This window comes from Drosophila busckii, chromosome X, assembly GCF_011750605.1.
Source record: "Drosophila busckii strain San Diego stock center, stock number 13000-0081.31 chromosome X, ASM1175060v1, whole genome shotgun sequence".
Lineage (NCBI taxonomy): Eukaryota > Metazoa > Arthropoda > Insecta > Diptera > Drosophilidae > Drosophila > Drosophila busckii.
In genome coordinates this window covers 7,118,224-7,144,420 of record NC_046608.1, presented here as the reverse complement: position 1 = coordinate 7,144,420, position 26,197 = coordinate 7,118,224, and the positions used below count along the sequence as shown (strand labels likewise).

The 26,197-nt window shown below is 38.1% G+C and overlaps 1 protein-coding gene across 10 annotated transcripts; it reads left to right on the top strand.

Annotated features, from left to right (window-relative positions):
• The first annotated feature begins 3,276 nt into the window (after positions 1-3,276).
• Positions 3,277-24,640, top strand: LOC108607006 (CG42492). 10 transcript variants are annotated; one of them, XM_033294328.1, is made up of 12 exons: positions 3,277-3,314; positions 3,573-4,075; positions 9,053-9,415; positions 10,058-10,191; positions 11,100-11,138; positions 18,315-18,499; positions 19,050-19,201; positions 19,492-19,603; positions 19,686-19,846; positions 21,683-23,097; positions 23,199-23,559; positions 24,351-24,640. In XM_033294328.1, the coding sequence occupies exons 3-12, from the start codon at positions 9,284-9,286 to the stop codon at positions 24,489-24,491; spliced, it is 2,832 nt and encodes a 943-aa protein (XP_033150219.1). In that variant the 5' UTR covers positions 3,277-3,314; positions 3,573-4,075; positions 9,053-9,283; the 3' UTR covers positions 24,492-24,640. The 10 variants fall into 10 exon arrangements, with proteins under 10 accessions (XP_033150219.1, XP_017853074.2, XP_033150218.1 ...); XM_017997585.2 differs by lacking the exon at positions 11,100-11,138 and adding an exon at positions 17,511-17,621 and having other exon boundaries at positions 9,053-9,433; XM_033294327.1 differs by having other exon boundaries at positions 9,053-9,433.
• Positions 24,641-26,197: the final 1,557 nt, after the last annotated feature.

Here is a 26,197-nt window from a genome sequence, read left to right as displayed (position 1 = left end):
AGCATTACTGTAACTTTGTATGCATTTTCTTACATGTATTTACTGAAAACTTTGGAACTGCTCAAAAATATACAAAACTAGTGCGCAGCTAAAGTTGGACGCAGCCAACTTTATAATACACTTTGACTAGGGAACCGCAACAGGCCCACATATAAACACATAGCAGCTAACATGTAATGGGGAGGGCCAATACCAAAAAAAAAAAAAACTCGCTCTGAATCGAGTGTAATAGTATCTGCATACCATGGTGTATTTAGCTCTTATGGTTTCTAAGATCTTAAAGCTCATACAGACAGACAAACTGTTATTGTCGTTCTCCTGTTACATGCGACTGCATAGCTCTTTACCAACTTATACGAAAATATCGGTGTTTACAAGAAATATTACAAGAACAACTAAAGTCAAAGTTTGTAGTTGTAAGACGAATCAAAAAAAACTTGAAATATATATTTACAACGTATATTAGAATTTATTAAAAATAGTTGCTAGTTACGAAACGAAATTCAAAATTCATTAGAATTGAAAGAAAAAAAAACAACAACTATAACAGTAGTAACAGAAAAAAAAAAATAAAAATATTAAAGTAAACAACAAAATAACATATAAACGTGTTTAATGTTATATTCCCCACTTCAAATTAAATTCAACATAAAAATAAACAGCCAATAATAAACTAATCGTTCGTATTAATTTACAAACAATATTTTCACTTATGTTGTAACTCAAGTAATCAAAACCGTAAAAAAAAAACCAAAATCAACAATTAAATTGAATGTTAAAAGTAAATTGCATTAAATGGCTATAAATATAACAGAAAAAAAGAACAAGTAAACTGTATAACAAAGGACAAAGCTCCTTAAAGTATTGTGTCTACAAAAAAAAAAAAAAAAAACAAACAACATACATACAATTATGTATGTATGTATGCATACATATACAGCAAAGTCTCGAATGCTATTTGTGGCTAAGAGCAGTAAATACGCAGTAAATAATAAAAAATTAAATTCGATTACTATGAAAAAATATACACAAGCATACGTTGATTGTTTTCAATTTCCTTTAGTTTATGGGTCAAAGTTAGCGCTACTACTAACAATACATGGATGGCTGGCTGGACGACAATTGAAAATTCGTGTAAAAAAGCTTGCGTCGCATAAAAAATAGTAAAGTGCGGGGGGGGAGCACTGAAGCAGTAAATAAATATGCAGGCAAAGGCAAAGAAAAATTATAATAATCTAAAGCAAAGCAAACGACGTATCCTATGGCGGCAACGCAACGAGAAATAAAATATGTAAGTACCCATACATACATATGTATGTGCTTATGTATATGTATGTATATATATTTGAAATTGGGCTGCATTTGCACTACGCGTTGGAGAGCGAGCTGCTGCTGCACTCAAGCTTAGCAGCTTCCCCAGGCTTACGCTCTCACATGCTCTCACACTCTCTTTCGCTCTCTCTCTCTCTTTCTTGCAGCTCGTTTTACTCGCTTGCGCAAATGTGTACGTTGGCTTGCTAGCTCGCTCACTCGCTTGTGGTAGTCAAATGTGGATGCTGTGGATGCTTTTTGCCCCTGATTTGTAGTGCAGTTTTTGTGGATACTATTCAGTTGCGTTGAGTTAACGGTGCGTATGTGTGTATTGCTTACCCGGGATATCAACCACGCCCTGGCCAACTGAGCTGACCGAAAACTAGGTTAGCGTTCTTGTTGCCTTCTTTTTCTTACATTTTTGGGCTGTGTGTATATTTATTTTCAGAGTTCAGTTCATGCCCAATGTGTGTCTGTATGTAAATGTGTTATGGGCGTATATCCCGCGTCCTGTTGATTTAATTCAATTAGCTTTGTGTGTGCTGTGTTTTTTTTTTTTTTTTTTTTTTTTTGATAATTTGGGGGTTTTGTAGCGGGTTAAGCCTTTTACTGCCCAAAGCCAGCCCCTCCCATTTCCATTTCCATTCAGGGTGGCGTTCATTATTGTGGGTGCAGCCCACACATTGCAATTAGATACAAAAACAAGTTTACAGCCAATGCACCCTGTTTGGCGGTAAAACTATACGCCAAGAGGTGAATGTCCTTTGTCAGTTTGATTCTTTTTCCTCATTGCACGCGCATGCGCTGCGCACAAACTCCCAGCAACAGCCCCCACAGCTGCCTGCGCGACTCTCTGTTTACTGTAGCTGCATCCTAGAATCATGTCGCACCTCTTCAAAACCTTCTAAGCCCCTCAAAGCATACAGACACATACAAAGAGCCCCACGCACCGAGACGCACTCGCCAGTGGGAGTCCTTTACTCTTCCACTCGAGGGTGTGCGTAGTGCACAAAGCTATCAAGTTCCAATGAAGCACACTGTCCTGTGTGGCAGCTTAAAAACTTGCATATTTATTTAGAAGCTTTGCCTTTGGCTGCATTCATCAACACTGGCTTGAATATCAAAAAATTGAAAAAAAAATTTTAGATTTAATCGATTAACTCAACAAGTCTTGTTCTACCAAGTTTCAGAATTATTACATTTCTGTATTAAATTTAGTATTTGCTAAGCAGCTTTAAAGTTCGTTATAAACTCCAGCGCAACGCGAGAGAATTAATTACATAACCTAATGAGCATTTCAATTTTTGTGTAGGCATGTTCTAATTTTTACAAAGCTTAGTCTGTTACTTAGTTTTAATTATGAAATCTGTCGCACTCATTAATGGACATAACAGCTCACGTGTTGCTCCACATACAAGCCCACACACACATACATACATACATATTTATGCACATATCTATATTGGAAATCATCATCTCGTTCTTGCAATCATTACATTTTGTCTACTAAGTCGCGAATCGAATCGAATGTGCAGTAGACTACGAAACTACTAATGAAGCAAAAGCAACAGTCGCAGTCGACGCCAACAGCATCGTAGATGAATATCGTAAATTGTTTACGTTATTCGACAAAACGTAAAGCAACGCACTATGGAGAGGTGCGCACGATTTTGTGGCAATCATACAAAATGAAGTAAAACATATGAATGATTGGCGTAAGTGCGCTTTTATATTTACTCAAATAAATAAATTTATAATATAAATTTAAAGTGTGCCACATAACATAATAATTGCCAACAAAATCAAGTTAATATAGCATGTAAAAAAAAAACTGTTTTTGCTCCACAGTTCAGCGTTGCGTTCGTCGCATGCTCAACTTATGCTGCTGTTGCTTTCGCTGTCGCCGTCGACGCCGACGCAGCTGCGTTTTACGTTTTGAGTTGTTGGTTGCGTTCGAACTCAGTTGTAAACGAACCGTTACGAGTGATGGAAGAGATAATACGGTGGCTGCTAGCAAAACATCAACAATAACAACAGCAACAGCTTTAAACACAACTACTAAATACAAGCAACAAAAGTAATATACACAAATGCCAATTATTTGCATTTAATTGTAATTCTCAAGTCAGCTTGGCTAAGTTGTTGTTGTTGCAATTGTTGCTGTCATTGCTTAAACACGCGTTTAAACAGTTTTTGTTGTTTTTTTTTCGTATCAATTATTGTGCATTGTATAATTTGTTGTTTCTATGACTCTACCCAAGTGCATAAGTTGACTATTGGCTTCCTAAAATTGTAGACTTTTGTTACCAAAAACATTTCCAAAAGTTAAAATCACAAGTGCAAAACAACAAAAAGTTTGCCCGTCGTCTACGCTGTGTGCGCGTCGTCGTTCATTTTGTCTGTTGCTTGTCGCCTCTTCCGCTTTTCGGCAAACAAGCAGCGCAACAAATTTTTGGCAAAAAAACGCATCAGGACAATAACAAAAGCAAACGCGCGCGCTCAACTATCAACTTATCGCCGCCTCCTCCGCTTCGTATTCATCACACATCCCTTCTTCAAGCAAACACCAGAGACAGCCCCACGCGCTTCGCTTTTTTGACAGCCCAAAAAGTGGCTGCGACATGCGAAACGCATAACAAAACAAAGCGCACGAGAGCTCGAGGCATTGACGAATTACATACATAGACACACATATGTATGTATTGATGCACACCAAAGTGGAAGCTGTAATGTAAAGCGTGTGAAGTTTGAAGAAACCCAAAAAGTAAGTACGAAACAAACAAAGCTAAACGTAACAAAAAAAATTTTGCCACTGCGCCATTTTAAAAAATTGTAGCTTATTTCCCACTTAACTTATAGGAATATAGGTAATAGTTTATATCACAGCCAAAGTCTAACTACGTATTAAATTATAATAATATGAGAAATAGGTAAACTAAAAGATCGAAAGTAATTTTGATCTGCTTTTGTTGTTTGTCGTAGTAGCTCTTGTAGTTTCTGAGGTCTTGTTGCTCATACAGACGAAAAAACTCTTTTTTTATATAAAAATCATACTGAATCGTCTATAAAATCCAATCGATTATAAAAATATTTAAAAGATTTTTTTGACTACTACGAATCAGAAAAGAAATATCTCTTTGTGTTTTGTTTGAAGAATATCAAATTCAGCTTGGCCCATTATCTCCAGAGATTTCTCAGGCCTACCCCGAATAATGACTTGAGCGTAGATTAGTGCACTGTATCGAACAATTTTGTAATATACGATTATAACATTGACAAGTTTTTTTTTTATGTGCTAACGAAATGTAAACAATTCTGTCGATTGACAACAAATTGCGCTAATTATTTCTAACGACAAAAAGAAAGTATACAATATACATTTGCGTAAGCTTTTTACCAATACACGTCCGTAGCTTTGGTATTTGTTTTCACATTTCTTGGTCTTCTTCTCCATTAGAAAAATCGTTGTCATGCGTTTCTTTGGCCAACACGTCGCTTCTTTTGTTCGCTTCTTGTGCCCACCTTCGCAGTCAAAGAAAAGCCATAGTAGTGCCGCAATAACAACAACAAAAACAGATATATATAGTATATATATATGTCGTATAGAGTGGCCAGGAATTGCATAAAGAACTGACAATAGACAACGAATGGCAATCAAAACGTAGCACATAAGCCACACATGAATGTAAATGAAACTGAAATTGAAAACGAAACGAGCAACCGCAAGAGCGCAGCGCTCTAAACAATGCTAAATGATGTTAAAAGTAATTGGCACAACAGTAAGAAACTGGGTCACTTGTCCACACACACTCAAACCCACAAGAGTCTACGTCTAGACTCTAGAGAGCTCAGGAGCTTCAAAGACGATGTATTCCATTTTTATGTAGATCAGTCGATAGTAGTCGTCGTTGAATCAAGCTAATGTAAGTCAAATTATCTTGAAAGGGTTGAAATTTTAGAGCAAGCTATTACAATTTTATAAGGTTTAAGATTGGCTTTATCAAAATAAAAGTTATCAATAGCTTATGATTTAATACTGAAATTAGCTGCAGCTACTTCTAGTCAAAGTGCATAAAAATGTTAGCTGCGCCCCAAAATTGCCAATAGTAAATATTCTATAGCACAAATTTATTTAATAAAAATATTGAAATGCTTTACTTGGAACTCAAAAATAATAGTAATAATATTTATACATATTTCTATTGATCGAGTTTCTGATTTAAGCTATAGTAACAGCAACTAGACTTTTCTATAATATTTATATAGATATAGACTTAAGTCTTTGCTTTTAGTAACTCAAGAGTTCTATGATTTATTTTTGAACAAACCTTGAATTTTTGGGCTTTATTTTGAAGCATTTTTTTCCTCAGTTTATGTCTGGCAAGGGTTGAATCCATCAACATTATTGCAACGGTGGTGTGTTTTGCATTGCCATTCGTGGGTGGTTGTTGTGCAGCATAAAAAATAGCAGAATTACCACAATAACAACAAATAAATAAAGTTGGCTGCAACAGACTTTGAAATACACTTTGACTGGGAGAGGAGCAACAAACCGATTGACCCAGTCACATAATCATTTGTCAGCTAGTACGTGACAGCACGTTTTAGCTGCAGCGCCATCTAGCGGTGGAGCTGCTTCAGCATTAACGGTTGTGCGCTTTTGTCTATACATAAAATATAAACACGAATAGTTGTGCAGTTATTCAAGTTACTGCAGAACAAAATTCCACAACAATCTGGTTTTTCTTAATAAGAAGTTAGCTAATTCGTTTTGTTGCCTTGCATGACTTGCGATTCCTTTTTTCCATTTTCCAATTATCAAAGTGTATAAATACAATAAAAAGAAGAAACAGCTTGAAAACAAAAGCAAAATGCAAGGATATCTGCATATTGAGCTAATGTGTCGGCGACCTCGTCTGTCTAACATATAATTGAATACCCATGGGGGTGGTTGCCATTCAATTACCACCCAACTCAGCCCAACCCACCCACCTACCGCACCCCTGTGTGTGGTGCGTGCAGACGCCGCGCTGACCACCGATGAAAGCAGCTCACGCGCCACAGCAAATGGAAAACGTCAGCTGCAGGGTCTCTATAGATCTCTGCCAAGTGGGTGGTGGGCTGGGTTGGGCTGCAAGTCAAGCTGCATCCAGCTGGCCTGGCAAAAGTTTCTCATGCAAGAGTTCCAAATAAAATTTGAATTTCTATTCTATTTCCATTTGTGGTCTACGCTCATCTTGTTCTTCAGCAACTGCATTTCCGGCCTACAAAGTGGGCGTGGTCAGCGCTTAAATTGCACAAAAAAAGAAACACAGACAGTTACAGAGAGAGATATACTATATATTTATATAGAGAGCTGCCGATCTGTTGTCGTGGGTGCGGTTGAGCTTCCGTCGTTTTGTTTATAATCTGTCATCGGACACTTTTTGTCTTCTGTCATAAAAACAATAACAAATGCGAGATCTGATCGTCGGCTGTGGGAAATAGTGCGCCCGCCAGCAGTTTGTTGCATGTAAACAATTAGGGTGTTGCATGCCACACGATGCTGCTCTGAGCGCATGTTTTGCATTTATAATGCTCAGCGCCTGTGCTCTGCCTTTTGTTTATGCCAAAGTGGCCCGAAAGTTGTTTTCCTGCAGAACAATGCAGGCTATAAAAATATATGAAAAACAAATTGAAAATCAAATTATTATATTATTTACAATTTTTTCATATACATTCGGTTGTTAACAATTGGGCGGCGAGCATGTCTCGCATAAATAATTTGTCGTCACTGCTGCATTTTTAATTATTGTGGCTTTTGTTTATGCCGAAAGACCAAAAGTTGTGGCTGTAAAAAAAACAACCAAAAAATATAAAATAAAATTATATTCGAAATTAAGCGTAAACAAGCGTTATTGTTATATTTTGTACGTATTAAATAAAAACAAATAATTAGAAAACATCTCAGTACATTTTCTATAAATGCCATAAAATGAAATTTAGCTTATAACAAAATATTATGAGCTCTATTTTAATGATGATCATTAACAGCAATTGTTAACTAGCATTATTGATTTTAACTCAAAGCAAATTAATTTCGATTAATTATCTAAAGTTTTTAACTTTGTTCTAGAAAAAAATATCATATTTGCTTATGAGTTTCAGTTGTTACATTTACTTGAAGTAAATGTATGTTAATCTTAAGTGCACTACTGGACACTCAAATTAACACACGCACACACACACACACACACACACTTAGCTTAAATCCCTTTACTGCATTGCACAAAAGCTACAAAAACTTTGCAAATTAACGTATGTGCGCTAGTTGCAAAGTTCTTCCCCTCTCCCTCTCTCTTGCTCTCTTTCCCTCTCTGTCTGGCTGTGCCACTTGCTGTTTGCTTTTCAGCTTCAAAAGGCAAACGGGCCTGCCAGTTGCTGTTAACCATTAAATGTTAATGGCATTAAGCAAGCTTGCAATTTGAGCAATGTTGTTTAGTGGGTGGGGGCGGGGCAGGTGTGGCAGGTGGCAGCGCATGCGACACTGCCCCAAAACAGTTTGCAACTGGCCAACTGGTGGCATGACCAGCATAACAAAAGCAACGCTAGCGATTCGACCAACATGTTAACGTTTGTTTATATTTTGCGGCTATTTTTTATGACTGACCAGTTGCCAATTGTACAACCCTGCCACAGGGCTGCTATAAGAAAAATAGTTATACAGCTTTATAGTTTTTTCATCAGCTTTTGCATGTGACATGTTAATTGCTGTGAAATATAAAATAAAAATAAATGTATCTTTGAGAAAAAACGTATGCACTTGTATTTAAATATATGTATATATATAGCGTTTGATTTCACATGAAAGATACAAATGTATCTGTGAGCAATTAAAGTTAGTCGAACTAAGCAAAATATTTCAGCTTAAATGTTGCTAAAATAAAAGAGCGAAAGCTCTATAATTTATATAAATATTTTATTATATATTTAATGTCAACTGTAAAACAGTCGATAAGAAAATGATTACTTAATATATAAATAATATATTTGAAATGTTGTTCAAGTTGCTGTTGTTTTATGCTTTATGCAGTTTGATCTTTATATTTAAACAAAAGCATAGCTGAAACACCAAACTATGCAGTTTTTCTTATATTTTATGCTTATTTATTCTGTCTTGCTGTCTGGCGAAAATTGTAATTCCAGCACGTTCAGCGATTCGCTCGCTCAGAGCATCGAATCTAATGCTGGCGCTGGCTGGCTGCTAATCATTTGTTTAGACTAGCGGCAGCAGCATGCTTTAGCTTTTTGCCCACACATTCCAAAATCTTACAACGAAACGAGCGGCGCGACCCCAGACTGAGAAAATATTGAGAAAACTGGCACACGACCTTGCTATATGCAAAGTACAGAATATATATGTTTTTAAATATGCAAATTCGACAAAGATTTGCTATTCGCCAATTATGATCAACAATGCTAAAACTAATACGGAAACTCAGAGGCGTCGCGCCAAAGTTCAGTTCAACAACAGATATGTTATATAGATATATATAAAGCTGCTGGCAATGGGCCAAGCAAAGTGTGGCATGATGACCCCTTGAGCATGTTGTCAAGGTAGTTGCAAGGAATTTGCTTTTTATTAGCCAAGTGACGTACATCAGGCCATAAAGAATGTTCAGCCAGATGTTGCGTACTGCGCGTCATAGCCAAATCCACTCTAAACTAATTGTCTCTCTTCTTATAATTCTTCTATTTGCAGAACACGACCAAATTGCTAACTAAAAGTCTTAGAATTCAACTGCTGCTGCAAACTGTATGACTGATTTTCACTGTAGAAAAAGCTGCAAAGCAATTACCTCCTAGACTTTTCGACTATGCCCATTTGTGTATAATATTAAACTAGAAGTTGCCTACTAAGTAGTTAGAAAAGAGAATACAGTTAAAACTAAAAGCGAATTGGAAATCCAACGCAGGCGTAAGCGAGCGAGGAATGCAGCGTTGTCCTTATTTACATGAGATGCGCGAACGTCTATTGGATCAGCCCAGAGAAACTTTACAATTGGAGAATATGGAGCGAGCCAATTTGCTGGATAATCGACAATCGGCCACCGAGTCAAATCAGGTCGGCACTGTGGTCAAGGTAGGGGCACGTTTACTCGTCTACTCGTAACAAGGATTCAAACATTCACACAGACTCATACACTTGACTCACAATTCATTCATTCATACATTTCAGCTACAAATACATTCCATTCACAATCGCTACATACATATGTACTTACAAACTACTTACATTGCCACCACTACTACCAATTGCCTTTCTCTATGTATTGTGTGTGTATATATGTATAACTATATATATATATATTATTTTAAGCATTAATCTCTTATTGTTTAATCAGTACATTTGCAGCCAAAGTTCAACTTGATTCTTGACGCTTAAGTGTGACAATTTGTTTAAATAAATCTGTAAACAAAATCCTTGCACGAGTAACAAAACGTTACGCCCTTAACTTTGCGTTTGCCATAATTTATAATCAATAAAAAACAAAAATCAAAATCAGACAATAAATTGGAATTACTTTTATGTTTAGCATGTTATAAACTTTTTACTGTATATGTGTAAATAATATCAAACTAACTTAATTGCTTTGCTTAAATGTGTTTAACTCACATTTACTATAAATTCCAATTTATTGTTGTAGCTAGCACATATTTCTGACTATCAACCAACTAACTCTGCTGTATATATTTCGGTGTATAGCTGCAAGGCGATGGCTACCATACAAGTCCTGCGCATCAGCGTACTCCGCTAGTGCCACACGATCTGGGCGAGGACTTCAATTTGGATTTCGATGATGATTTTCCCATCGATGCAAGACGACCAAAAAATGCCAAGTAAGTCAGCAATAAGTACTTTACATATATATATATATATTATGTAAATGTTTATGTGTGTCATATTCTCAATGTCTTCCTTGTGTATAACCACACCAAAAACACCTTTTATTTAAGCATATGTAATTGCTAAAGCTACAGCTACTTTCTATCGATAGTTCTCAACACTACAGCTCTTTAAATACCCTATAGTACGCAATAGTATTGAAGCTATGCTGTACTATAGGGTATATTACTACAGTAAAAACACTTTAGTTCTACAAACTATATCTTTTTAAGTACCCTACAGTTCTTTAAGCCTATATATGGTACTACAGGTCTTTAAATACCCTGCTATACTGCTATTCTACAGCCATATATGTACTTCAATATATATATGGTACCATATCTAGATTACTTCAAGCTGTACATATATATATATGCTACTCTTTACAGAACTACAGCTCTTTAAATACCCTACAGTACACAAAGCTGTAGTACTACAGTCATATATGTATAAACTTCCAGCTATGGTACTCTCTTCTGTACCATAACTCCTTAAATACTCTATAGTACTTTAGCCTATATATACATATAAAGAGCTGCAGCTCTATAAACAACCTATTCTATTCTATTCTATACAAAAGCTCTTGAAATATTCATCTAAGCTCTAATGGCTTACCCTATAGTACTCAGCCTGCAGTTCTCTAAGCTATATATGGTACTACAGCTCTTTAAATACCATATAGTACTGCAAGCTATATATGAAACTAAAGCTCTTGTACTTAACCTTATAGTTCTCTAAGCTATATTTGCTTGCATACCCTATAGTTCCAGTCAGCTATATATTGTACTCTAAGCTTAAGCTACTAAGTATTGTCTCTATTGTTACATTGTCATTTAATCAATATCGAACGTGTGTGTTGCAGCGGCAATCATCCAGCGGTGCTGAAGCATCCACATAAAAGGTCAGATTTGGTTCCAATACGAATCTCTCATTCATAAGCCTTAGCCTCAGAACTAACCAATGTATGTAGTTGATACTAACCCAACAACAAGGACTTGCCCCCACACCTAACCAAATAGAGCGTTTGTTGAACTCTCACCCATTGAAATAGTAATGCGCACCTAAAACGCTAAACACAAAAAACTTTAATTGTCTGAATGATGTGTATTTAGTTATTTAGTATTTTTCAATTCTTTTACAAGTTTTATTTTACAAGCTGCTCTCTCTCTCTCTCTCTCTCTCTCTCTCGCTCTTTTGTTTGTCATTGTTGTAAGCTGTGGGGTGGGGTGGGGTGGCGCTTGTTTGGCAAGCTTATAATGTCAACGAACTGCGGCACATTGCCTTACATTTCCGATTTATTGTTGAGCAGCGGGCATATCCATCTGCTTTGTCTGTCTTGCGCTTGTTTTGTGTCTCGTTTTTTTGTTTTTTTTTTTGGAGAGGAAATAGGCACACAAATGCCACATGCATTTTGCCTCAAGTTGTTCAAAAGTTGCTGACAAATTGCACAAGCCCAAACTCGAGCTTAAGCTGCATTCCACTTGGCTGACTGCAAATGGCAGCCAAGCATGCCCAAGTTATCTCTACCTATCTCTTTCCCTCACTTTGACTGTCCAGCCCTTAAGTCATTGTACTGTTGTTTGACTTACATTCGCGCCTTTTGCTAAAACAATTCCATGCTGCTTGCCAAACAATTTCGAACAACTTGACTCTCAAGTCTTATCCCATGGCATTCATTTGGCTCCAGTTAGCTCCATCGATCTGTCACTTGGACCTTGTGCCTTTGCTATTTATGCTGCTGCGACTGGGGATTAGGCCTAACGCTCGATTAGTCGCCAGCTGCGTATTTTTACCTATTTATTAATAACAAATTGTCACCTGGGGGTAGCAAAAACCGTGACCCAAAAATAAAACCATTGACAGCAGCCTTCCAAATGCCTTTTAATTTCCTATTGAAAGCTTAACGCGTTGCCCGCTTTATCGACTCAGACAGGGGTTGGCTTTTAAGGGCAGTGTCGGTGCCTAATTGAGGGCTATTAATCAGCTAAAGCAAGAGACCTTAGATTAAAATAAGCTGCGAAGGCTTAGGCGCCAGTGTTATTATTTTCAAGGATTTGCAAATCAAAGCTGCTATTACAAATTAATATTAGCTTTGAAGCCATGACATAATTTCTGAAGTTATTCTGGGAAACTCTACTGAAGGTTCCCAAAGAAGTTCTTAGCTAAAGCAGAAGCGCTTTGAAAATAAGTATATTAAACAAAAATTCCAATAATTTTTATTGATTATTACATAAATACTTAAGCTATTTCTGCTTCGAGTACCTTTTAATTTAATCTGAAACCATTGAAGTCTTCGCTTAAAATATTTTTAAAATTCCCAAGAGTTTTGATACTTGAAAATGCTGTTAATAATAAAACATCTTCGCATTTATTTCAAAACTTAAAATAATTTAGATAATGTATTTACCATAGTTCCAAATATTCCTCTATTATTTTTTGATTATTTGTAATTTAATCATTGGTTTAAATAAAAATAATCCAATTATCAATAATTAAATTTTATGATTAATACATCTTTGTATTATTTTAAAACTGTCAATATTCCCATTATTATTTTTTGATTATTTAATCTTTGGTTTACCTCCTAAATAAAAATAAGCTAACAACTCAAATTCTAATAATTCAATGTTTACATATGATGATTAATACATCTTCGGATTATTTCAAAACTCTAAATTATTGAGAAACCTACGCATGATTTAATTTTATTATTAAATACATCTTCGAATTACTTGCAATAGTTAGCTTTGAATTTATTTCAAATACATGCGAACTATTACTTGAACCGTACTTTAATCATAAATACACCACCTTACTAAAAATAATCCATCCAATTAGTACTGATTAGGAAAGTAGTTATTATTTATTTAGTGTGTTTAGTCTAAAGCTGCTTCAAGCGCTTTTATGGCAAACCTGAACCTGGTTCTGGCTCTGATTCGTTGTTTGAGCAGACACTGCACTTGTTTGACTGTGTAGTGTAGTGGCCCGTCTGGATTTTTAATACAATTTAGTCTTTATTTACTCGGGTTAAGGGTTTACCAACTGTCACCCACGGCAGTTTGACTCTGGGTGCGGTTTGATGGACAGTCTGTGGTTTTTTTTTTCCACTTAGGCTTATGCATTGCAATGACGGCGACGCAATTGTTGGCATTGGCTACGTCGCAGTTTATCCCTTGGCACCCTTCCGCCAGCCGAGGATTGAGCACATTGAAGCGCACACTTCATGCCATGACAAGAGGCCAGAGGCAGGAGCGCTCCACTGCGTCGTTGTTGTTGCTGGTTCACGCCGGCTTAGGGCTTAGTGAATGGGCGAGCAAAACAGAATGCGCGATGTTCGCTGTTGTGAAAAGTGCGACAAAACAAAAGGACGCAAAATATCCGGAGCAGCGAATCCGAGTCGCAGTCGCAGTCACGCTTACGATATTCGAATGTTGCTTTCAAAGTAAATAAAGTTGTGCTGCTGCTGCTGCGTATATCGTAACTGCGCTGCTGACAGGCGGCAGTGGGGCAAAGTGTATAGCATTAGACGAAAAAAAAGAAAGAATTTTTATTTAGTTTTGAGCAAAGTAAATTGTAAGAAATATTTTTTAGAAAAGTTTAGTTTGAGTTCGAAATATTTCTAACAATAAGATAAGTGCTCATTCGATTTGCTGCAGACTAATATCTATAAATATTTCTGTATATAATTATATAGACAGCTAATTTTTGAATATACTTTTTTACACTAATTATAATTAAATATCTCAAAGTTTTGCACTTTAGTCTAAAATCTTTAGAAATTTCTCTAGCACTGCTGCTGTTGCTTTTGAATATTTATATACTACTTCCGGCAACAAATGCAATAAGAAACTTTTTATGCCACTGGCAAACTTATTAAAATAAAGTTTTTTAAATTACAAACAACTTGGATAAGCAAATTAGCAGACCAAGCACAATAAAATATTTTGCATTTAAAATATATATTTATATAGTCGGACAGCAATAAAAAATAAAATAAAATAATAAAAATAAAATTTCTTAAATTACAAATAACTTTGATTAGCAAATTCGCTAACAAAATTTGCAGACTAAGCCCAATAAATTATTTTACATTTAAACTATATATTTATATATTAATTTATATAGTCTGGCAGCAATAAAAAATTTATTTGGTTTTATTAGCTGCGCAATTTGTATTACAACTTATTAGCTACTTGTACCACTGTGCGCGCTGCTTGGCTTGGCTGGCTTACATGTTTTGGGGTTGACTTTGACCGGTCTCATGGCACACACACACAGGCATGCACACATGCACACACACGTGCATTAGTATGCACGTACGGAAGTTGCTCTGTTCGGTGGCCCAACCGTAGGTAATTGAGTTTTGGGCTGTTGCTTTTCAGTTCACTGACAGCTCATTCCCTTTTTCGCTTTTTGCAGTTCGCTTTGCTTTTGCTACTGCTGCGCTTTGCTCTGTTCTCGCTCCCTTGTTGACTTTTGATGTTCGATGCGGCGGCTTGCGGTGCGGGCTGGGCTGCAATTTGAAATTGCCAGTCACCAGTAGTGCCCAGTTGCCAGTTCCCAGTTCCCAGTCACCCTGTCGCATTCGAATTCGCAGCAGCGTTTGGGATTTGTAGAAGAAATACGCTGCGAATCTCATTGATGACCCCATTTCCATTTTGAAATCTGTATTGAGATTATAAATTCATATGAGGCTGGGAATTTGCTATGCAAACGAATGATTCGATTAGTTTGCTGGACATGTGACGAAGGAGCTGGGCAAACAAATAAAAGGCTTAAGCTCAGTTAGTCCGCCCAGTTGAACAGCTGAAATGTAAACGGAACTAAAACCCATTTTGAGATTTGTCAACAAGCCAACGGGCTAAAGAGGCTAGCTCATATGGAAGGGGGGTGGGGAAGGGGGTGAGGGAAGGGGGGGGGGCTGCGGGTGACGCGCAATCACAGCACAACGACTCATTAACATTCCAATCAAAAAAACACATATATATGTGTATATGGAAACAATATGAAATAAAGGAATGAAAATTGCAACGCTTTATGCAAACAGAGCGAGCGCAGCATGAATGGCAATTGGGCAAGCAGGGGCGGGCAGCGCAGTAGGCGGGGCAGTACGCGAGCAGCGCGAGAGATGAAGTGAGTGTCCTACTTTCAGGCATACAAAGCGCGCTTTCTCCTACGCTACGACTCGAATATAAAAAGCCAAAGAGCGAGACAAAGCGTGTGGCGCAAGCGAGAGAGAGAGAGAGACACACACAAACACACGCACACAGCATCCTCTTGCTGGAGAGCAGCGCACGTTGCATCCCTAGAGTGCAAGCAAGAGCACCAGAGCGAGCGAGATAGAGAGAGAGAGAGAGAGAGTTGGCAAAGAGAGTCAAACAGGGGCGGCTGCTGGCTCTGGCTCTGGCTCTGGCTCAGCTTCGTTCATTGTTGGCTGCTGGCTGCTGAGCCTTTTCAGTTGTAGTTGGATAGTAAAGGGTCTTGGACGTGTTTTGTACACAGCGCTCCAAAGGTAGCCAAAAGTATCCAAGCTAGAGTTCTATATGCAGTGATTTATCAGTCTCAATGGTTGAAAACAATTGAATTGAAACAAAAACTTTGTGCGCTGTGCTATTATTTCAATTTTTTATGCATTTTTTTTCTTCTGAGCTGTGTAAAAAGTGAAAAGTGTTTCAAGTGCTGAACTTTAGCAAAACTGCAAATCAACAACTAGCAGCGCAAGCTAACTTTGTTTAGCTAACTTTGCTAATTAATTGACAATTGAACAATTGAAAAATGAAACAATTTGCTGGCCCGTACGCTTTTTTTTTTCTTTTTATTTTGTGTGTGGGGGAGTAAGCAAAGTCTTTGGCGAAAAGATGCGTTGGGCGCGCTAAGAATTTTTGTGCCGTTAAATGTCTCTCCTGGTTTTGATAGCACCGGGCAGCAATACACACAAACACACTAGACTGTGTGTGTGTGTGAGCGTGAATGCTTAAGCAGCAGCTCAAATTTAACAGTTATACATATGACTGTCTATGTAATGCATACACACACACACACACACATATATATATGTTGGAGGCTGTGTGTAGAGCTCCCCAAGCATCAAAAAGAGAGAGAGAGAGACAGCGAGAGCGAGAGCGCGCGCACTTTGGAATGCGTCAGGGTTGGCAGCTCGACTTGTTTACTCGCTACGCCAGAGAGTTTCGGCGCGAGCGGCAAAGAGAGGTCACTAGGTCGCTCCGGGACGCATTCCAATAGCAACGCATATAACGGTAATGGCTTTCAAGTGCGGCTTAAGCTGCTGGCCACGCCTCATTTCGCCAAATGCATTTCAAATGCGTTCCACACACACACACGCCAAAGAGAGAGCGAGCGAATGAGAACAACAACAAGCGTGTATAACAGTAATTGCGGCAGTAACTGTTTAGTTGTTGCATACTTAGCTGCGCTGCCTGCTGCCTGCAACGCCAAGCGCTACAAATTGTTTCATTTTGCAACATTCATGCAACAGCCTTACAACAACGCACAAACAAGTGAACAACTGTGATCAGTTAATCAAAAATAAAAATATAAATACGCACAATCGTTAATCGTTATCGATAATACAAGTATCGAGTACTAAGTACCAGCAGCCAGGCACAACGGAGACCGATACGGAAACGGAACAAATGGGCGGCGGTGAAGTTAAGGTCGCTACCGTCGATGTGGAGGGCGGAGATAATATGGCCACGCTGCCGGTATCGCGCTCCCACACCGCCGGCAGCACCGACAGTGCTGAAAAAAATAATGCGGCCAACAAGGAAATGGAGCTGAAGAACGTCATGCCACAGCCGTTGCAAAGGTGCTACAAAAAATGAAGAGAAAGAGAGCGAGCGAACGAAAGAGCGCATAAGCGTGGATGTGTGTTTGTCTGTCTGTGTGTGTGGATGCTACTCAAGGCCGTCGAAAGTGCCAGGCCCTTGCGCATACACACACATACACACACACACACACACACACACAGTCATAGACACGTATAGATACACACATAACTCTGTTACCCCACTAACTTCCAAGCGTTTCTGTATATAGGCAACCCTACTTCTTACACTGCTAGCCACATGTATACTCCTAACTCTCTGCATATAGCATAGCTCAGTAGTTGCTACTATAAACCAATTAAAATGACCCCACCAAGTTGTAAAAGCTCCTTTTGGTAAAACCACCTCCTTTCTGTGTCTCTGTGTGTTTGGACATTGAATTTGGATTATCGAATGTCATTTGAAACGATTCCCCGTTCGTCTTATAGGGTTTGCTACACGTTCAAGCCAAATCCAAATAAGCACAGTTTTATGCCGGCGAACATAACGGTCCAGGGAACGTATCAAACCAATCCAATAACGGGACCAATCGAACTATGGTAATATAACCTAAAAATTTACAATTATGTGTGTCCCAGTCCCCCAGCTACTACTTTTAATACAAGACTAGGCAGTCAAACAAGATAAAAGACAGACAGAAACTATAGCAGCATTAAGTATTTGTATGTGTGTGTAATGTGCATATGTATGCGTGTGTATACTAATGTGGCTGCAATGAGCTGCACAAGACGCTTTTGAGTTGCACCATGGGCAATTTGTATGGAAAGAATGGACGTTATTCTATGGAAAACTCTAGGAATATTTCCATTCCAAACTAACATAAAACGAATAACACTGTAAATTTAGTTAGCACCAACTACTAGTATAGAGTTTTGTGCACTTGCTTTGGCCAACTGACCCACTGTGCCCATACACGCTGATTGGCATCGAATATCGAGAGCTAATGAGGCACTCGCTGCTTGTGTGTGTGTGTGGGGGGGGGGCCTGTTACCAGGGCTGGGCGCACTTGAGTTATGCACTTCAATATGCATGTGAAGCATTCGCACTGTTCGATTGTTAGACAGCAAATTTTAGTACCACAACTAAAACTAGGTAATTGACACTAACCTACAAAACTCAGCACTCACCACACCACACCACACCACACTACAGCACACTTGTAACTAGTTCTTAGTGTTAAGCACTTAAGATTTATCACTTATTAACTTGTGCTTTGCTTTTGGTATCTACAGGACATCGCTGTTTATTGTGACCAGCCTGGTGTATGCGATTCTATTGATCGTTGTGTGCATCGCCTACGTAATTAGCGATGTAACCACACACCGACTACCGGTACTCTACTACGAGACATTCTTCACTTATCTCTATGGCGCCAGCATACTCTTTTTGCTCTACGTCTTTTGTTTCCTGCTGCAAGGTGAGTCCATCCATTTAATTATCTACGGTATATAAGCAACAACTAGCTGCCCTACCCCTAAGCGAGCAGCAAGCAACAAGCAACCCTATTATGTTTCATTTTCTATGCTTCCGTCACATTAATTACAAATGCAGCGTGTCAATTTCATTCAAAGCAACAAATGGGTCAGGAAATTTTTCGCTGACAAGCAAAAATATTGAGTTGCAATGCATTAAAGTAAAATCAGTGCTGCAATCACTTAATTAATGTTGTTAATCTAATAAAAGTTAAGCTTATAGAACACTGATTGATTTATTTAAACACAATTTGCTACATAAGCAACTTTTTCTATTCAAGAAACTTTGAAAAGTCTTAGCTAATAACTGTAACTAATAAAACTGCTTAACTAATAGATTTAGTAACTTTTTTCTATAGAATATAATAAAATATAATTTGGGTCTGCTTGATTCATTGTAAACGCTTCTTTGCATTAACTTTTTTTTTTATCGTCGCTTGTATCTAATGCTTACTGTATAATAATTTAATGTATTGCTTTATTTTATATTTATAGAGAGCTCTTGCTGCAATGGCGGAGTACCCAAACCAAAACCACCACCCAAGGAAAAGAAATCGAAGAAAACAAAGAATGCAGATCCAGCCGATTCGAAGGATGCGAAAGGCTCTAAGGACTCTGGCAAAGCTGGTAAAGGCGCCGCATATCAGGTGCGTACCCAGTCTCAATAGCATAGAATACACAGAAATGGGAATTTCAGTAATTTGATTGAGTTTTGTGAATTGTTTGAATCAGCGTTTTAATTTAATGATTCAGATTCACATGCAGTGCAGATATAACTGATTTATTTGCATATGTGCGTTTATTGTTGGGGTTGAATTTAGCAATGAAACGTTAATTATGAGCAATAAGGTCACATCAATTAGGGTGCGCATATGAATTGAATCGTGACTAACTGAACTAACTTTGTGTGTATCTGTCTATGTGTGTGTGTGTGTAGGAAGCTGCTACGGATGCTGAGGTGGCCGTCACCCCGAAGAACGTACGCAAACGGAAGACTACGCACAGCGATCTCACGCATGGAAGCTTCTTTCTACGCGTCGGTGCCATTGGTAAACTCCCAAACAAGCAGCAAATGCATTTGAAACATTTCATTTAACATATTTTGTCGATTGTAACTTTGATATTTTGCAGCTTTTGGTCTGGGAGCAATGATCTACATTGGCTTGGAGTTCGGCTCGTTTTTCGAAATTCCATTCGATTCGCCCTGTCATCATATTTTGATTGGAGTTAATCCGTTGCTGCAAATGATTTTCACATTTATGCAAATGTATTTTATATTCATGAATGCACGGGTAAGTCGATTCCATCCAGTTCGTGGGTCTCAAGTTCAAGTCGTTTAGTGCGATGATACCAATTAACTCAACTTACCGTCTAAAAAATACTAAAACTAAAACTAAAACACTATAAGCCTATGACTACTTACAATATACTACTACTACTACCTATTATAACTCGTATTTCCTACTACTACTACTACTACTACTACTACTATTTGCTAGTACCTACTCCCAATTGTATGTTGCGTACACCAACAACAAGAACAAGAACAACTCCCCAGTCTTACAACGATAAAAATGAGGTTAGTTTTAAGCTTAAGTAGAGAGAGAGTTAGACTACTTAGTTTAAGTTTTGTTAGTTCTTCGCGCGGTTAATCGGTTCAATCAATCAGCTCTTGTTCTCGCTTATCCGTTACTCGCTACTCGCTACTCGCTTCTCGCCACTCGTTACACAAACACTTGTTTTCTTTCGCCTCAAAATCGCTCGCACAAATTGGCGTGTTAATTGGCAGCTAACATAGTTTGGTTTACTCTTGGTTAAGTTCAGTTGTTGAGTTGAGTTCATTTCAGTCACATTCTCATTCATTTCTCAATCCAATCAATCATGTTCACTCACTCACTCTCGCGCCTTAGCAAACGTAACGTCATCATTAATATTTTAGCACATTTATCACTTCGCTTTAAACGCTTTGCCTCCATTGCTACAGTTCGGCCCAGTCGAATGTACATATAACTAGCAACTAGCATCATATATATATATATATATATATATATATATATATATATATATATATCCGACACTATGTATACGCCACTCAGCTCCACTCATACTCTTCACAATCACAACTACACCTTCTCCATACTCATTCATCTCATTATCATTCTTTTTACATCATCAAATAAAAAGCATATTGTAACAAACAAAAAATATTTAAATAAATTTCGAAATTTTGCCAAGTACTTAGTTTATTTAATAAACCATTTTTGTGTACATAACTCCCACAACTCCGCCCCAATCGCGATCGCAGACTAGGCCACCATTTCAGGTACGATATACAAATCATTTTCTACTCTACTCTACTACTTTCTACCCCACGCTCATTTCACTAACATTTGCAACAACATACATACATATGTATATGTATGTGTATGTGTAATATGTGTTAAAACCTAATAATTACCATTATTATAATGCAAACAAAATACAATATAAATAATTAATAACTAGCTTAAACTAAATGTACGTACTTTATGTTTAAGACTCTGTTCAGGGGCATGGGACAAAATACTACAAAATAGTAAAACATACACAAAAGTTGCTCAGACAAAAAAAAGAAGGTAATTAACCCTCAAATGAGCGCTAAAGACTGATTTGACTGATTTTGAACTACTTTGCGCTTTATATCTAATAAAATAAACAGAATATTTTGTGTTTATAGTGCGATTTAGCTAATCTGAGTGTTAATTACTAATTACAATTGATGCGTTAGCCTGAGCAACTTTTTGAGCAGCAGAACTGCAGGGTTATATGGGCGAACTGCAGGGCTATAAGCAGTTAGTTTTTTGTCTTTTCTTTTATTGCTATGCTCTCTATATAAAAATACTTTATGCCAAATTATTAAGCTATAAACTATTTATTTTTGTACATAATTATTATTATATATATATGAATATACAACGAGTGCTGTATGATTTTTACTCAAGAGCAACCATGCGCATTGCTTTCTATCTTCCCCTTTCTCTCTTTCACACACACACACACACACACTCAAACTCGTTCGCTCGCTCGCTCGTTCGTTCGCTCGTTCGCTCGCTCGCTCTGCTTGGCTTGTTTGTTGTCTCTTTCTGCAGTTGAACATACACCGCTTCAAGGTGATTGCTCGCTTTGGTCTCATGCATGTGGTGGCCACCAACATTTGTGTCTGGATCCGCACACTGGTCAAGGAGTCGTTGCTGGAGATAACGATTCATCATCAGAAGCTGGAGAGCGACCCCGGCGCCAGCTCTATTGCCCACTCGATACGCCAGCATGCGCTCAGACATGCGGGCACCGTGCTCCGCACCCATGCCGGACCCAACAATGAGTTCGAGGTGCTCGATGGCGAGGACGTGCTGCCCCGCAGCGTCTACAAGAGCGACAATGTGCTCTCGAAATTGGTGCGCAACACTGTCGATGGCATTTCGAAGAGTCTGGGCATGGGCGGTGTCGTTAGCAGCAGCACCACTAGCACCACCAGCACCACTCGCGCTCCGTATACGACGCCCGGCTATCAATGGCACAGCACTACTATGGCCCGCAAGCTGAAGAAGTTTATCACTAGCACCACCGCCGCCACCAGCACCATGGGCAGCAGCAGCAGCCACATTCCTACCAGCAGCTCATCCACTAGCACCAGCAGCACCACCACCACCACCGCCGCCATGCCCACATTCACCGAGACCAGCAGCAGCAGCTTCACCAGTGAGTCGCCCTTCAATAGCATGCACCGCCTCTTCTCAAGCGCCGCACCGAGCCTGACGCCCGTCGACGTGGCCGCACCCACGTTGCCCGCTGCAGCTGATGGCAACGCCTTTGCCAGCAGCGCCACATCCTTCCTCAACACTCTGGCCGCCGCCGCCTCCACGCCCAGCACCAATGCCAATGTGCAACAAGCCAGCAGCACCGAAAGCGCTGTCAACATGATGAACAATCTACTGGGACGCGGCATGGAGAACAGCTTCCAAACCTATTCGGACTTATCGCACGATGAGTCCAACGGTTTGATTACGTTCGATAATCTGGAGAGTCTGGACAACATCTATCCGGCGGCGCTGTCCTCCAACATTGGCACACTCAACTCCACCGCCTGTGGCCGCATCGACATCATGGGCACCATTGTCTATGACTCGGCTCCGTTCTTGTATCCGTTCATCATTGAGTATTCGCTGATTGGCGCCGTCGTTTTGTACGTCATGTGGAAGCACATCGGACGCTATCCGGGCCGTCTCAACGATGAGGATCTGGAGCATCGGCTGGAGGTGATGCTGTCGCGTCGTGCCGTTGCCATGGCGCAGCAGGCACGCTCCGGTCGCGTCGACTGCGTTGGCTCGTCGAAGGGACTCTTCTTTGGTCTATTGCTGTTGGTCGGTGCGCTCATCTGCTTGATACTCTTCTTCGTCTTGGTGCGTCATCAGCAGTTCTCGCTGTTGGCCATTTATCTCGCCGATGCCAGTCACATTATACTCATGGGCTTCGCTATACTGGCCATCATAGTGGGCTTCATTAGGTGAGTCCAAACAGCTTGCTCAAGTCTAGCTCAAGCTAATCCTGTCGCTCTCTCTCTCTCTCTCGCTCTCTCTCTCTCTCTCGCTCTCTGTCTTTTAACAGAGTCAAGAACTTGAAGTTCCGCTGCGAGGAGCAGTCCAACCTGAACGACATCTTGCTGCGCATCTCGGCCTTTGGGCTCTTCACCTACTCCGTGTTCAGCATCATTGCCGGCAGCTTGAAGGTGCTCGAGAGCGAGCCCAGTCTGCTAGTCACAACCACCGGCGGCATGGCCGTATTCCAAGTCATCTTGCAGTTGCTCTTCATCGCCGATGTTTCCCGTCGTCGCGTCCACTTGCCCGAGCACGACCGCAGCAAGCCCGGCCGGCAGATCGTCACCTTCTTGCTCATCTGCAATGTCGCCATGTTCGCCATCTACACATTCGAAGCTCAAAAAGTATTCGCCAATCCTGTAAGTAGATATGTACGTAAGCGAGACTGAGTTAAGTAAGACGATTAACGCTCTCGTTCGATCTCTCTCAAACCTATTTGTTCGTATCTCTCTCTCTCTCTCTTTCTATATATACATATATATAATTTAATTTGAACTCAGAGCTGTTGTAAATACTTTTCATTTGAACTACAACTAGTAAATTGACTCAAAGCTAAAACAGCAGATGTAGCATAAATAGTTTTTACCATTTACCATCTCATTAAAGTACAAATTTGACTATCAATAGTTAGTCGTAATAAGTAAGCTAAGTTTTATATAATGTGTATTAGGCTGTGGTTTTTATATTAAACAAACACTAATAAGCAGATTTAGATTTGTCAAGTAGCTTTATTAAAGACTTGACTAAGTCTCAGCTAGACTATTGTGGCTATATTTTATATATGTATCTACTTGTAGAACTTCAACAGTTTCAAAATAAATTTGTAATATCAATTGCTAGTTATTATCCTCAGCCTGAGTCTATGCAACATTTGCTGTCTGATAATTTATTTTATTCTAAGAAAGTTCACACAATGAACTTTTCTAGTTTCTAATTAATTGCTCTTTAAATGAATACAAAATATTTGAAAATTGTAAATATCTAATTTATTTCCAAGTGTAATTTTAGTAGTAATCGTATAAACTTTAATTTTCAAGCCTAAGCTCTATTGTTGCTGCTTTTACTTTTACTGCATGCGCTTTATTTTGCTAAATGTAAATGCATATACAACTATTTGAATTGACAATTAATTGATTGTATTTCTTAATTAATGAAAACACAGGTGCAGCTGGAGTTCTACGGATTTGTGCCCTGGTCTATCATCCAGCGCATTACACTGCCTCTGTGCATTTTCCATCGCTTCCATAGCGCCGTCACACTTGCCGAGATCTGGAAGACCACCTACAAGGCGCGCTTGGAGTAAGGAGTTACGCCTCTGACAATTGCACCTCGATGCACTCGCTGAGAGGAAATCAAATGCACCAAAACACACAGCCCAGCAAATTTAAAAAGAAAAAACAAAAATCGAAAAAAAACGAGAAGATCAACAACCAAAAAAAAAGAACAAAATAAGAAAAGTGAAAAACAATTTAAAGTGAACAAACCGAACGCAAAGAAAACAAGTTGAAAATTAGTTTTTAATTGCATATATAATATAAATATATAAATTTTTGTTTTTAGTTACGCATACGTCTAGTTAACTAAGTTCAAAGCAAAGCAACAACAAAAGTACGAGTTGTATAAACAAAAGAAAACAAAATCAAAGCGAGGATTATGAAGTCCCATTGGACCGACCATTGGATAACCTGGATAACCCCAAAACGTGAATTCTTAAAATGCATAACCAAATGTAATGTAACGTAACGTAACGTAATGAAACGTAAAAAGCAGCGAACACTTGGCGTATGAGCGATTTGCAATACGCTTGTTGCTTTTCGTTTCTTTTTCTCTATTTTTAACGCTTGTTTGTGACATGTGAGTGGAATAATTCAAACTTACATGGAAAACTTAAGAACTAAGTCATAGTATTTACAATTTAAGAGGCATTTTTCAACACTAACCAAATGCAATTGCAATACATATACATATACATATAAATATTTATTTAATTAATTTTTTTTTTGAAATTTTCATTGTGAACAGCACATAGTATGCTAATTATTTAATGTTTAGGAATAAAAAATATATACGTATATTTATTATGTTTGCTTTAACTTTAATTTACATAATAATTTTTTGCTGCGAACAACAACAACAAATCATTTTACAACTAAGCCCACGAACCAAAAATATATAAAACCAAAACTAAATACAAATACCAACGGTTGTTTACTTTTCAATCTACAGTAGAAATACAATAATCCAATTTATTTAACAAAACTTGCAGCATTCTTTTTTTAGGCCAACAATATTTAAATTGTATTAAATATAAAATTGCTATTTTCGTAACTAACAACAGCCGAAGACAAGCAACAAACTGTGATGTGTTATTCTTAAAATTATAATTTATTTTATTTCAATTCAATTACTTTTTAACTTTATTCAGCTTTATTTCATTCGCATTCAACACAAGCAGCCGGCGAGCAAAGTATAAATTACAGCATATTTAATTATACAAAGCTAACTGCATGGCAACAACAACAAAACATAAGAAAGAAAGAAGAAGCATTTACAGTAAACACACAAAATAAAAGCTTATGGTTAAAAGCAGCCAAAAAAACAAAACAAACAATGAAAGTAAAAACAAAACAAAACATTTTTAATATTTATATATACATATATATATATATATGGCAAGAAATGTATATATATGTATTTATATACACAAATGCAAGTTTATAAATGTCCATTTTTTTATTATTAGTAGTGACGTTAAATGAGTAATAACAAAAACACAAAAATATTACAAAACAAAAAAAGAATACTTGATAGTAATTATAATAATTTACATACATATATATGTCATAGCTACAAAATATATATATAAATGAAACCAAGAGATATTTGTCGTAAATGGTTCGCCTGAGACCAGATAAAAATTCCACAAAAAAACATCCAAATGAAAAGTAATCTATATATAAAAATGAAAAGTAAAACGCATTTAGCAGTTGAAAAACAAAAAAATATGAA